At 43.6% G+C, this 14,198-nt stretch overlaps 1 protein-coding gene across 2 annotated transcripts in view; it reads left to right on the top strand.

Annotated features, from left to right (window-relative positions):
• The window catches only part of GPM6B (glycoprotein M6B), a 31,149-nt gene extending 16,998 nt beyond the window's left edge, over nt 1–14,151 (top strand). Inside the window, exons 3-8 of one of the 2 annotated variants that reach the window (XM_008941872.1) lie at nt 1,389–1,575; nt 5,490–5,646; nt 8,829–9,000; nt 10,909–10,982; nt 11,284–11,349; nt 13,730–14,151. In XM_008941872.1, coding sequence (XP_008940120.1) covers nt 1,389–1,575; nt 5,490–5,646; nt 8,829–9,000; nt 10,909–10,982; nt 11,284–11,349; nt 13,730–13,879 — 806 coding nt within the window. In that variant the 3' untranslated portion in view covers nt 13,880–14,151. Of the gene's footprint in view, nt 1–1,388; nt 1,576–5,489; nt 5,647–8,828; nt 9,001–10,908; nt 10,983–11,283; nt 11,350–12,062; nt 12,333–13,729 lie in introns of those variants that run through there. The other variant, XM_008941873.1, reaches the window with a different exon arrangement.
• The last annotated feature ends 47 nt before the right edge of the window (nt 14,152–14,198 follow it).

A 14,198-nucleotide genomic window follows, 5' to 3' on the forward strand; every position in this document is an offset into this window, starting at 1 on the left:
TTAAGCCTGACGAGGCCACTTGCTAGTGACTCTCTGAAAGAAGAGTCTCCCACTCATGAGATGGGAAAGCTTTCAATTATCAGATGCATATTATTCCCCAGCACTTCGCAGAAGTGTCTGCTCTGTAACTCTTTCATTAGTGGGGAAGGAAGGAGGATAAAAATAAACTTGCTTCGTGTGGTGAATGGAGACTTGCTGATCTTTATGAGGAATTTTTGGGGCGGGCAGATGTGATACGATGTATGTGTTCGCCAGCTGTCTCCCAGCCTTCAAATGCCTTGTCCCTTTAGCAGCTTCACACAGCAGCAGGAGCTTCGGGAGCCATCCCTGTGACGTGCAGCGCTGGTCGCTCCATTAAGCGTTGTCTAAACGGCCTGTGTTTTGTGCAGTTGTATGAAATGCACGTTAATGGAGACAGCTTAATGCCATCACCCTGAAGTAATGAATTGGTATGGATTGCCATTGCCATTATAGCGCAGTTAAAAGCTCTGTTTGTTTCCCATTTACATCTCCCAGCTCTACAGGCAGATAGGTTTCCAGGCCACGTGGTTGGAAGGAACCTGGAAATTCAACTGCAACCTCCTTGTTACCGTGTTTGTAGAACAGCAGTTCTGGGGGGGGGTGTTTTGTTCCTCAGGCTGCTTAAATGATACATTTCATTAAAACTACAGTTATGCTCATGGCAACTGTATTCAGGGATCACTGTAAAGCTGGTATATCCCGTAAAGCTGGAATTGTATTGTTGGTGTAATACAGCTTCATCTATTGCTCTCGATAAAAACTGCGACTCTTTGGCCTCCATTCTGTTTTTTGGCTGTTAAAATATTTCTATCCCTATAACCTCTTATGGATTTATATAAAAAGGTATTTGGGAGCCATGGGAGAATGTTATTTTTTTCAGAACCAAACGTGTTCCTCCTCCAATGAAAGTGCAAAGTATCTCCTACTTTTCCAAAAGGCTCCATTGTCTTGAATATCTGCGTCTCTGGCTTCCTGGATGGTGCCAGCAGAGCTGATGTCTCTGCCCTTGGTAACGCTGAAATGTGGTGACTTCTATGTGAGCAACTGAATCGCAGTGGATCACTTCAGACAAGTGATGGGTTTTTTTCTTTTTCCATTTCATAGCCTGTCTCATCGATCTCCTCTTGATCCTATAAAGTTAGGAGCACTCAGCCCACTTTCTGGGCTTTGAGTCCATACCAATAGATCTGTAGGTCACTGCTTTAGAGGGTGACGCTGTCTTGCACCACCTATAGATTTTTGCTTAGCATGTCAGTGCCTGAGCCTTTTACTCCCTGTGGCTTTTACCAGGTGGAGGACAGATATGTTTTTCCTCATCATTTGCATTTTGCTCATAACGTTTCTTTTGCTTTCTCTCTTTTGCTTAGGTTGCTTTGAATGTTGCATTAAGTGCCTAGGAGGAGTGCCATATGCTTCGCTCGTGGCAACCATTCTCTGCTTCTCGGGGGTAGCATTGTTCTGTGGCTGCGGCCACGTGGCGCTCACAGGGACCGTGTCTATCCTCGAGCAGCACTTCTCCACGACTGTCAGCGACCATGCTTTGCTGAGTGAAGTGTAAGTATGCCTCCCATTTCCATTATTGCTCGTAACGCCCTCATGCTAAAGGTGTAGAGATGGATGCAGACCTCAGTCTCCGTCTGTGAGGGTTAGGTTGCTTGTTTATCCAGCAGCACTCGGGTTTTTTGGTGTTCACATGCAAAGAACCCAAGTATGTGTCCTGCTTAACCTGTTTACATTGGGACCAATACTATTTAGTATCTTTATCAGTGCCATAGACAGTGGGATCAACTGCACGCTCAGCAGGTTTGCAGATGACGCCACGCTGAGTGGTGAAGTTAGTTCACTTGACGGAAGAGATGCCATCCAAAGGGACCTCAGTAGCTTTGAGGATTAGGCCCCTGCGAACCTCATGAGGTTCAACAAGGCCAAGTGCAAGGTCCTGCATCTGGGTCAGGGCAACCTCCTGTATCAGTACAGGCTGGGGGATGAAGGGATTGAGAACAGCCTGGTGCGGAAGGACCCGAGGGCACTGGTGGATAAAAAAATATTGGATGTGAGCCAGCAACGTGCACTTGCAGCCCAGCAAGTCAACTGTATCCTAGGGCTTCTAGTGACACCAGAGGAAGGCCTGGAGGCTTGTGTCAGGGCCCGCGCTCTGCACCAGTGCCACCAGCATGAGCTGCTCGTTCTCCTCGACGCTGAGGGATGTGCAGGTCCTGGGCTCTGGGCTGGTGGTCTGAACATCCTGGGCCTGATGTGGCCTCTCCAGCTGGACCGCCAGGCTTTGCAAAGGCTTTTGTGTGGTTGTGTGCTCGAGCTGCCATTCACGAGGGCTTGGCGTCGGACGCTGAGTGGGCCTGGGCTCGGCCGCCCCCCCAGCCCCGGCCGCAGCGAAGCGTGGGGCTGGCCCCTGGAGAGGTCCCCGACCTGCGCTGTCAGGCTCCAACGCAACACACTTAACTCTCCTTTTTGCCTTTTTCTTTTCTGAGGCACTGAAAAATCCCTTTCTATCCTTGTGGACACAGACCTGCCAGTTAGCAGGCACAACTGACCCCTTCCCATCCCCGGGGGTTCACTTCCCTCAGTCCTACAGCACTGTGTCAGGGGATCCCCCCCTTGCCAGGACCCTCTGTGCCCAGACCTACCACATGACTCTGGCTCTACACCCTGCCGAGGTCCCCCACCCCGGTGCTGCCCACCCTCACACCCCAGCTGCAGGTGGGCCCTGCATCCCCAGCTCCAGTGCATGAGCCATGAGGACCATCGAATCATTAAGGCTGGAGAAGACCTCTAAGATCATCAAGTCCAACCATCACCCAACACTACCATGACCATTAAACCATGTCCCCAAGTGCCACATCTACACATTTTTAAACACCTCTAGGGATGGTGGCTTTACCACCTCCCTGGGCAGCCTGTTCCAATGCCTCACCACTCTCTCAGTAAGGAAATTCTTCCTAATATCCAATTGAAACCTCCCCTGGTGCAACTTAAACCCATTTCTTCTTATCCTATCTCCAGTAACCTGCGAGAAGAGACCAACACCCACCTCACTACGACCTCCTTTCTGGTAGTTGTAGAGAGCTATAAGGTCTCCCCTCACGCAGTTAGCAACAAAATTTAGCAAAAAACTGCAAGCAGCTTTTCTTCAACAACTAAGTAACAAACACTCCGTTCTTGTATCAGTCTTCCTCTGAGCAAAACAGAAGAAATTTCCATAAGAGGCAGCAAGTTTTAAATTTTGGAGAGTTGTTGACCATGTTTCTTGTCAAGTCAGCATCAGCAGCTGGGGAAATGCATAATTCGTACCAAAGCAGCTGAGGTCTTGGACTCTGCCCAGGCCTAACAAGAAAGGCAAGGGAGAAGTGGTGCTAGAAAAGGCCAAATAATTTAAGGCCACAGAGACATAAAATAAACGAAAAATATACTAGTGAGGCTCCCTTTGGAGTAGATTTTTTTTTTTTTTTTTTTTTTTAACCAGGTGTTACATTACTAATTTCTGGTAACATGCATTAAGTCTCTTTTAGACTGTTAATGATGGTGAAATGAATTCTTCTGTACTCTTCCATATCCTGACTTAATTTTTTCATACTTTACAGCACAGGTGCAACAGATTTATCATGTTATTTTTGATTAGGTTGGAAAACAAACAAAACACTTCCCACATATAATTTTAAATGAGCAATACCCTAATTTGATACAAGGGCTGTGCTATCTGTCTGGATAACACAAAACTATATAAATGGTAGTCATCAATTTTTATTTTTTTTTAAATTAAGCTAAAACATGCAGATGCTCCTTGGAGAGAGATCTGTGCTAGCAGCTATTTAGTCGAGAGTGGTAAAAATTGAAAAAAAACATCTGAGGAAAAATATATTCATCATTATAAAACTGGCAGTATGGATGGAGAAAATTAACCTCTCTGTTCTGCAAATAGCTTCATCCAAAATAACCAACCCAATGATCAAGTTTCTTTTAAGGAGGCATAAATTCTGGAGAAGTTGTGCTAATAACCAAGTATGGCTTTTGGAGACCTGAAGAGGCATTGTATGGAAGGTCTGGCATTTTGGTCCTCCAAAACAATTAACTTCAGATACAGAATCTGACTGATAATATTTAGAAATTATTAATTCTCTTTACCTATCCTAGCCAGAATAAAAATACCAGAAGAGTGTCATTGCAGGTGGCAGATTTTTAAGCAATCAAGAACATGGGCACTGGACACAAGCTGGAGCACAGGAAGTTCCACCTCAACATGAGGAAGAACTTCTTTACTGTAAGGCTTCCAGAGCACTTGAACAAGAGTTTGTGGAGTCTCCTTCCTTGGAGACTTTTAAGACCTATCTGGACACATTCCTATGTGATCTGCCCTAGACTAGATGGTCCTGCTCTGGCAGGGGGGTTGGACTCAATGATCTCTGGAAGTCTCTTCCAACCCCTAACGTTCTGTGATTCTGTGAAGAACTTTCTCAAACAGTATCCAAGGGAAGTGCTCGTACCACCTGTCCTGAGATGTTCTTCCTCTGGATAGCTGTATAGTACCTCAAATGGAAGCATTTCCTAAATATTTCTTTCAGTTGTTAAAAATTAATTACGCTTTGGGGAACTCAACACTGTCATGATTTAAGGCACTGAAACTACCTGCTCGCTTGGAATTACCCTACTAGGCTGTAGAGCAAACCATTTCTCCTCAGGAGAAGTCATTACATACTTTCTGAGTTTTGTATCAGACAAGTATCACTGAATTTACAGATTTTTCTCAAACATACATTAACTGGATTTTACAGATGGAAATGGTGAATTTCAGAAGCTGGTTCCTTTCACTAACCAAAGGAGTCGTCAGGGAACCTGGTAGTTCAGCCACTGGTTCAGCTCCAGCCTTTGCCAGTTCAAAGCCCTGTGTTGTCCCTGTCAGACGTTCCAGAGTTAGGTGTCAGGATTATAGAATCATGGAACGGTTTGGATTGGAAGGGACCTTAAAGGTCATCTAGTTCCAACCCTCCCTGTCATGGGCAGGGACATCTTTCGCTAGATCAGGTTGCTCAAAACCCTATCCAGCCTGGCCTTGAACACCTCCAGGGGTGAGGCATCCACAGCCTCTCTGGGAAACCTGTTCCAATGTCTCACCACCCTCACAGTAAAGGATCAATAACAAGAAGAAAATCTCCATAGTGGAGGCACGAAATGGTAGCTTCAGGCTGGTGGCTAATACCAGTCAGTGTGAGAACTGCAGCACAGAGATGGGGTGCTCCAGCAGGTGCAAGCCTGGTGCCCATCAGTATTGCTTACCTGTAGAAGTGGGGTAGCCATGGCGACCTCTCCCGCAGCCTGCTTGCTTAAAAAGCATTAAGGAGCCTTGAACTGTATTTCTAGAAAAGGAGTTACCTCATACCAGTTATGATTCAGAAGGACTGACTTTGGTTTTATAGAACTGAAATCAAATTATATCTTTTTTCCTTTCACTTCAGAATACAGCTAATGCAGTATGTAATTTATGGCATCGCATCCTTTTTCTTCCTGTACGGAATAATCCTTTTGGCAGAAGGCTTTTATACAACAAGTGCTGTGAAGGAGCTGCACGGAGAGTTCAAAACAACAGCCTGTGGCCGCTGCATCAGTGGAATGGTGAGTAGCATCAGAAAGAGGAACAGTTAAAAACCTTGCTTGCTCAAACCTGTTGGGCTTGGTTTGACTTCTGTGGGTCTGAGCAACAGTATGTTCCTGCCTCCGTTGTTTAACTCCATGTGAGTGGTCAGAGTCAATCTCTGCTGCTGGTCCTTCTTTGAACTTTGAGGATGCTTGGTCAAAACCAAATTCTGCAGATGGACTGCTGAGGTGCTGCCGTGGCCTCCCATGTCATAAAGCTGGACCCAATGGTCTAAACTAAGTTGATGGAGAGCACTAATTTTAAAACACTCCATGCGAGCCAAAATGAAATTTGTGCTCTTAAACATGGAACATGTTGGTGAGGCTTAAAGGCAGGCTGTAAGATGGTTGTGGTTTGCAGAGCTAGTTAAACAGCAAACTGCAAGGCCTCTGACTTCCATAGTCAGTTCTGCGTGAGGGTGTCCAGCTCCTTCAGAGAAACAGTAATGAATGAAGCTTCCCAACAGCCTTGCACTCCAGTCAAATACTGCTGTCGTGCTTTTGCAGGTGGCAGGAGGCACACAGATCTAATAGTGAGTCTTTTTCTCAATGCTGAAACACTTCAAGCCTTAGCGTTACAAGCCGTCCTCCCTTCAGTGTACTTCTGTATTAGAACAAAATTTTAAACGAAGTTTAACTAAAAATAAAACTTCAGAGTCTCACCCACATTGCCCCTTAGGGTGCACTCTGCAAGAACATAAACATAACTGTGTTTCTGAGACAGGATTTCAAAGCCATTTCTGAAAATCTGAATCCAAAGCTCATAGTTATGGAGGAAGCTAAGCAGTATGACAGATCGCCCACGGGAAAGTGTGGGTGACAGGAGAAGAGGCTTTTGATGTGACTGTTGCATTTTAATATACAGTCTATGTCCTGTAGTTAAAAAATATGTACTTTCAGCTGGTTAAATACAAAAGAGATGAATCTTTGTCTTCAAGAGGGCTAACAATTTTCCACTCTGCTGTTGGGTACTTAATGAATTTTTCTAGAGCTAATCAAAATAAGACACCAAATCATTTACCAATTAAGAAGCTATTTGCTTGCTTTTTTTATAGTAAGTGTGATGTTCACTGCGGAGCAAAATTAGTTCTAAAGCAGTGTTTTCCAGAGATACGTGTTTGTTTCTGCTGTATTTTGTATGTGCATCTCTTAGGACAGACAATTGCTTGTGCAGCTGAGTATTGCAGGCAGATGATTGTCAGCTGCTTGTACAAATACCAGTCTGATAGATGGAAAGATGACAGAAATGTGTTTTCCTGTTTGCCCATATTTGTCTACCCAGTGAAGGAGAGAACTTAGCAGCTGAGCAATGGCTTGGAGCTCTGGTAAGACACACCAGTGTTTAGTGGTGACAGCCATGGCGTAAAAATGCCTGTATGCTGCTCTGTAGTGGTAGAGCTGCTTAAGACACTAGGATTAAAACCAGTTTTGTGGGCAGATCTCATGTCTTAACAGACTAGTGGCTGCACCTGGTATGGACAACGAGCTTTTGGATATGCAGGGATTTTTTTTGCCTCTCTAAGCAGGAGCTTATTTACTGCTTCCTCTGTTACATTACCAAGCAATGTCCTGGAAGGCAGTCGCTTCCATCTTGAATAAGGTTATTAAGAGAAGACAGACTTGCAACTTCCCTAAATTATTTGTGTTGGCTGTGGTAATGCAGAATAGCCATTTCCCACAGTTATCACATTAAACGTGAGAGTGAGTGTGGTTTTCCTGTCTATTTGAGGAGCTAAATGCTTTGTGTACTTCCTCTTGTGCACTTTTCCATGTCCATGTACACAAACACATTTTATGTATAGTGCACCTCTAGAAATCCTTTAAACGGGTCCACTTGGCCCTTACCAAAATCCAAAGAGAGAAATCTCAATCCTCCTCTAAAACATACAGATCTGGTGTACAGCACTAATACAAAACAGGGTATTTCAGTTCGGTTGTGTATAAATTAAAGGCTAGCTGGGGTTTCTCTGGGCCTTAGTTTTGCACTTCTGCCTCCCCATGTGCCCCACCTTTGCTGACTGTAGAACCTGACCTTTGCTCACCCTTTGCTGTGGGACGTGGTGGTGGTGTTCAGCCGTTCAACAAAAACCTGTGAGGACACAGACTTCCACTGCTGCAGCATGAGTTCAGTCCATGTGCCCTGGGCCAGGCTGAGACAGCCTCACCCTCGGAGCCTTTCCCATCCTTGCTCTTCTCTGGCACACGCGTTTCAAGTGAGGTCGTGCAGCACCAGTGCTTTAGGGGCAGTAAAGCCTTTCCAATCCACCTACAGTTGTGGCAGTGGAAAGGGAACACACAGGATGGAACACTGTTCCCCCGCTTTCCAGGTAGGATCCAAATCCTAGTCTCACCAGGAGGAGGGAGCTAGGAACTGATGCCAGAGCTACTGTTTCACCATAAAACTTAGAAGAAGAGGGAAAAGGGAAGAAGTCCAGGGGGAGGAGGAAGCTGGAGATCTCCAAAGCAATGAGTGCCATACTTTATAATCGTACCAAAGAAAATGCACAAAATAGTAGTTGTTTGGTTTTTTTTAAAAAAAAGAGCAAAACCAAGCCAGGAAATTTCAATGGAAAATCCATGATTCTCTAAGGTGACTGATTTTCTTCTTGGCAATGTGTATTAGATAAGTGAATCCTCATCTGCTGGAATGGTTGTGGTATGTTTTCAAAAACTGATATTCGCAAATATTACATTCAAAATTGATTTCAATAAATCAGGGAGGATGGGAGAGCTCTGTGAGCATTGATTCGCTCTATTGTTTTGATTTGCAAGTTGTGTAGTAATGCTAGTTTGTTACAGTTAATTAAAAAAACTCTTTAAATTGATTTTTGCTGGAATTTTATTGATTCTACCCTACAACCAGCATCCCTGCTTAGCTAAGAATCTTGAGAAATGAATGGGCTGCTCTTTCAGGAGGCAAGCTGCTTACTCAAGCAGGCTGATGAAAAAGGAAATGCCTGAATTAGTTTCTCAGTAGCACTTAAACTACCAACATATTTGTAAGGAATGAGAATACTGATTTTATTTGTGCTCGGAAATCAAATGTTTTCTTACTTGATTTCTGAAAGCATGCTTAAAGATTATTTTTAAGCATTTTTAAGAAAATTTCAAGTACCCTTTTCAAGGAATAAATGTGAAGTGCTTGTGTTCTCTCTGCCCAGTTTGTTTTCCTCACCTATGTGCTTGGAGTGGCCTGGCTTGGGGTCTTTGGCTTCTCTGCTGTGCCTGTCTTTATGTTCTATAACATATGGTCAACTTGCGAAGTCCTCAAATCTCTCCAGACCAACGTGACGGTTCCAGGGGAGCAGATCTGCGTGGACATCAGGCAGTACGGTACGCGTTTTCACCCTGATTCAGTGCTTCATCCTTCCTCCTTGGTCTGCCTTCAGTAGTTTGTGCCTCAGCCTTATCAAAGTAGCACCAAATGCAAAAGCACCTTCTATCTCTGAATATGCCATTACTTTCCTAATTAATTCAGATTACACTGATGTCTTCCCAGATGCAATCAATTTGACTGAGCTGGCAAGTCATTTATCTGAAATGATTTTGTAGAGGTTTCCAATACTGTAATATTAGGTTTAAAAATAGATCAGCCTCAAAATAAAATGCTTAGAAACAGCACTGAGAAACAGATAACCATGTTCTGGTTTTTGAACCCTTATGCATATAGTCTTTGCTTTCAAAAAGCTGCTTTTACATTTAAATATGAGGTTAACACCTGAACCTTGCTCTAACGATTACCTTCTGTTAAAAGACCAAAAACCTGCCATCACGATTCTGCCTAAAATATTAATTAATTAATGGTTTCTGCTTTCTGATGACACAGAAATCCGAGGGGGGTGCAGGTAGCAGAGGAGTGGGACCATAGCTTAAAATAGGGTCAGGCTTTCAAGTAGTTCTTTCCTTGAAGGTGAGATTTTCCTGGAGTTAATCTTTTCAGCTTCCCTTGTGCAGAAGTTTTGCCACTGTTACTTTTGGCTTCATTTTAGCTAACATTTTCTAGGAATGTTTCTCTCTCCAGACTAAGTAATTCAAAACTGAGAATAAGGATTCAGAGTTGGAAAAGTAAGAAAGCTTGGATTGGCTTTCCTATCCGGGCTGCATGTCCAGCAGGGGAAGATAAGATACACTTAATTTAAAAGCAAGAGGTCCCAAATCATCTAAATGTTTGCGTCCTGTTTTAGCAACTGACAGCAAGAGGCTGGGAAGACTTCTCCTTCAACAGCAAAGCGTGGGGAGCAGATGTCCTCCTCCACCTTTCTGCTTCTCCTGGTTGTTCTGCAGCTGTACGAGTGCCGTGTGGGACTGTGCTGTTCCTCTGATCAGTAAAATAATTTGGGTTTCAATGACTGATGCAATGGAGCAGCTCCTTAACAGGCAACTTGTGTCACTGAACTGTCTTCATATTTTTGGGTAGCTAAAAGGCTTCAAGTGTCTATTGCAGTTGCAGAGTAGAAGATGGCTTTAAAGTAAATCCTACAAAACCTTTTTGAAACCATAATTTCAGTGACCTGCCTCTTACAGAGCTGCTAATTCCAACCAGCCAAGTTTGAAATGCAGGTTGTAGCAGGAAGACAAACTGGTCTTCTCCTGTTTCAAATGGCTTTTGCTTAAGCTTTACATCTGTTATGGCCCTAAAAGTTTACGTTATTTTAAACCTTCTAGATCCAATTGACTTTTCAGATTTTTCAGTTGTGTAAGAAAGTAACTGGGAGTCCTGGAGATATGGCAGACCACATTTTCTGGTAGCATTGTTCACTTAATGCTTTTTTATCTATTGGAACTACACCAGAAGGAATCCTTCCATAATTCTTCCTTCTAGCTCCATATGCACACTCCTCTACAGGGGTTCCTTGTTCAAGCAGAAGTTAAGCTAGTAAGTAGGCACTATCCTGAAAGGTGCCAAGTACCTCTGAGAGGCAGATTATCCCGTTCAGCGCAGAGTGGGGGAGTAGGCAGCATGTGACTGGACCCGAAGAGCAAAAACCCAACCAACCATTTGGCTGCCATATGGGAAAACCACATCTGAGAACATGCCTTGGCAGCCAGCCTCAGTAAAAGGAGAAAGCACAACTTGAGTGAGTTGTTTGGATTCCTCCTGCCAGCTCAAAGCCGTGCTGGTCAATGGGCGGGTGCCCAGAACGGGAACACAACTGGCAAGTGGGTGGGAAGGGTGAGGAGAGGAACAGAAGCGTGTGTTGGTGCCTAACACTAGTGGTTTCTTTTGCTCTGGTGTTTCAGGTATTATCCCTTGGACTGCTGTACCTGGCAAAGCCTGTGGCCCGATTTTAGAGAACATCTGCAACACGAATGAGGTACAAACACACAACCCGTGTGCAGCTTTGGCCTCCGAGCCGCTTGAGCTCCATGTAATAAATAACTTGATGAAAGTTTCTGGGGAAAACCACTAACAGTATAGAGAGATTGATGTAAACACAATGGTGAAATTACTCTGGGTTAAGTCATCCAGAAAATTAAAATTATTTTTTATTTTCTAAAGCTTTGAATATCTTGCTACAAAAGTGGTTTTATTATCCTGACTCTCTCGAACAGCTGAAATGCATTTTATACTATCCCAAATTACTTCAATGTTTTTAACATGTTTTTTTCCTCTAGTTCTACATGTCGTACCACCTCTTCATTGTGGCTTGTGCTGGAGCTGGTGCCACTGTCATAGCATTGGTGGGTAGCATTTTTTTGTTGTTTTATTGTGATGTGTTCCTTTCAGGCTTAAGATGCTTTTAGATAAAAATTTGTGTATCTTAAAAACAGTGAAAGTAGATATGATGGAGGGCGGAACAGTAATTGCCGCTATTTGCTACTACAGTTTGGTCATTACAAGTCAGCAGGTCCCAAACTTTTGCTTTAAGAAGTCATCTTAACCCACCTTCCCCACCTTTAGAAAAAAATTCTTTGCACGGCCTTTGAAAATCCTACTTCTCTTCACTACTTCTGGTTTTATGTCCACTATTTCTTTTCATATTTGTAGTTGGTTTTGCTCAACCGCTTGTTACCTCTTGGGTTTTTTTGTCTGGACTCGGGCAGTTTGACTAGTCCAGTTCTGCAATGCCCATTACAGGCAGCAGCTGGAAATTCCAAGGGATGTTAAGAAGATGACTTAACTTATATGACGTAACACTTCCTCTAGCTGCCAGCTTCTGACCACACGTCAGCCAAATCCAGGTGCAATACTCAGGATTTGGTGCTGAACTACCCTTAGGCAGCCTGTGGGTAGGTTCTCCCCTCTGGGTGGGCAGCAAGTTGCCTCCCTTGCATCTTCACCCTGGAAGAAGCTCAGGATAACGTCTGTTGTAAAAGTATCAACAGTTGCCCAAGTGGGCTTGAGCCGTCACCTTGCTGTATCTTACTCTCCTTGTTTTGTTCTCTTCCACCAGCTGATCTACATGATGGCTACTACATATAACTATGCTGTTTTGAAGTTTAAGAGTCGGGAAGATTGCTGCACTAAATTCTAAATTGTATAAGCCCAGTAAAGAGCTGCATTGCGTAGCTTGAGATACCACTGACACCCTAGGCTAAAAGTCTAGCTTTCTGAATTTTGTTACAGTAATTGTAAATAGCTTCAGTAAAGCATCATTTAGCTGATCAGATTAATAAAATGGCTGCTTGTATATGAACTATGATGTGGATGAGATCTGGCTATTTTTTCATGGCGAGAGGATTCAGTTACTGTAGGGGTGTTTATGAATCATCCTTCTGAGGATGGGAGGTTTCCATTTCAAGTCTCCGTTTGCTTTCGAACAGACATCTCTAAAACAAACACTGGAGCAGTTCAGGGTTAGAATTATCTGTTTATTCTTCATCCTGAACACCAAACACAACGCCCCCGCACGTACGAAATACAAACGATACAAAAGAGGAGGAGGAATGGGAAAGTCGTGCTGGTCTCTGGGCAGAAATCAGAAGCCCGGGTATTATGAATTCGTTGGCTTCTATTTCCACTGCACGGATGGTAAAGAAAGATTCTTTTCTTTTACTTAATTTTTAAGCAATTGCCAAATCATGCTTTCTCTGGAAGGAAATATTTCCTTGTCTTAGCTCTGCGTAAAACAATCACATTCTTTCTTTTGGACCCTGGACTAGGTAAGAAACAGTGTATAGATAAATGGTGCCTGTTCTCCTACGGCTTGCACTTTAGTAACTGATTCCTCAGTAGCCAGATCTCAGAACTGTAAGTATGACTGCACGGGAAGCAAAACCATGCAGAGGTCATGGAGACCTTCTTACACTGTTGGGGTGAAAACGGGAGACCTGAATCAGTGTTTTCAGAGGTAGATTTCTTGTGTGAAGGATGGTGGAAAGAGTCTGGGAAGAGACGAATGCACAAACTAGGAAAAATCTACACAGTGATAATGATAATAATAAATTTTACAAAAAAGAACCAGTTGCTACATGTGGCATAAAACTCTTCAGCTGAGGTTGGACAATGGAAGTTTAAAATGTAGTTAGAAAAATACAAGATTAAGACTCCTTAACCCAAAAATTGCATGCTTTTGCTTAGTTTTGGACTCACGTTTTGTTGTCTAATTTTTCAGTGTTACTGTAGCCTTGTTCACGTAAATAAAACTGTTTACAGTTTCAGGCTTTTTCCAGGGGGAGGGTGGAATTCTCATCTGCTTGTTGGGGGAAAAGAATAACCAGGATCTGGGCCTGGATGTGCATAAGCACCACAGCCTTAGGAAGCAGTTCTTCTGAGCACCTCGTAGCTTACAGACTGCATCAGCCGCCACGGACAAGACTTTTTTCCCACTTCCCCCCCATGCTGCATTTTAATTGATCTGTACAACTCTGTAGCTCGTTGTATCACTGTAACACTAACTTCCTCTAAACTGTGAATAACCGACTGAAATGTTAGCATGCCAAATTCTAGAGATCTTTGAAAATAGGCTCCGTGCTTGTTTTAATAACAGAATGCTTATTAACGTAGAGTAACTTTTTTTTTTTTTGGTCGTTATTTTAAAGAGCATCTATTAATCGGACTAGCAGCTTGCTTTGCCTCTTGACATGCTCACTAGCCATCATGCTCACCCTTCTCTTCCAGATCCACTTCCTCATGATACTGTCTTCTAACTGGGCCTACTTAAAGGATGCAAGCAAAATGCAGGCCTACCAAGATATCAAAGCAAAAGAAGAGCAGGAGCTTCAGGATATCCAGTCTCGGTCAAAAGAGCAACTCAATTCTTACACATAAATGTTTGCCACAGTAATTCAGCAGAAGAATTCTGTAGCTCTGACAAATCAACCAATAGCTGCTCTGCAGTACAGATGTGTGTCCACCAAACAAAATTAGAGAGAAGTGCAAAAGCTTCACGTTCCTGCTCCTGGAACACATACGTAGGGAATGGGTAATCTTCCATCCTTTCACACAGAGAATGGAGGGTTTATTCCAGGCATTTTAAAAGGCAACACTTCACAAAAAGTGACCAAATTCTTCTCCTGCGAGGCTTTCGGTAGGTAACATTTGAGGCGTCGCACGGCGCGAGGTCCCCCGCGGGCCACAGGCCTCTGCG

The sequence above is a fragment of the Merops nubicus genome, unplaced genomic scaffold (assembly GCF_000691845.1).
Source record: "Merops nubicus isolate BGI_N331 unplaced genomic scaffold, ASM69184v1 scaffold25876, whole genome shotgun sequence".
Taxonomy (NCBI): domain Eukaryota; kingdom Metazoa; phylum Chordata; class Aves; order Coraciiformes; family Meropidae; genus Merops; species Merops nubicus.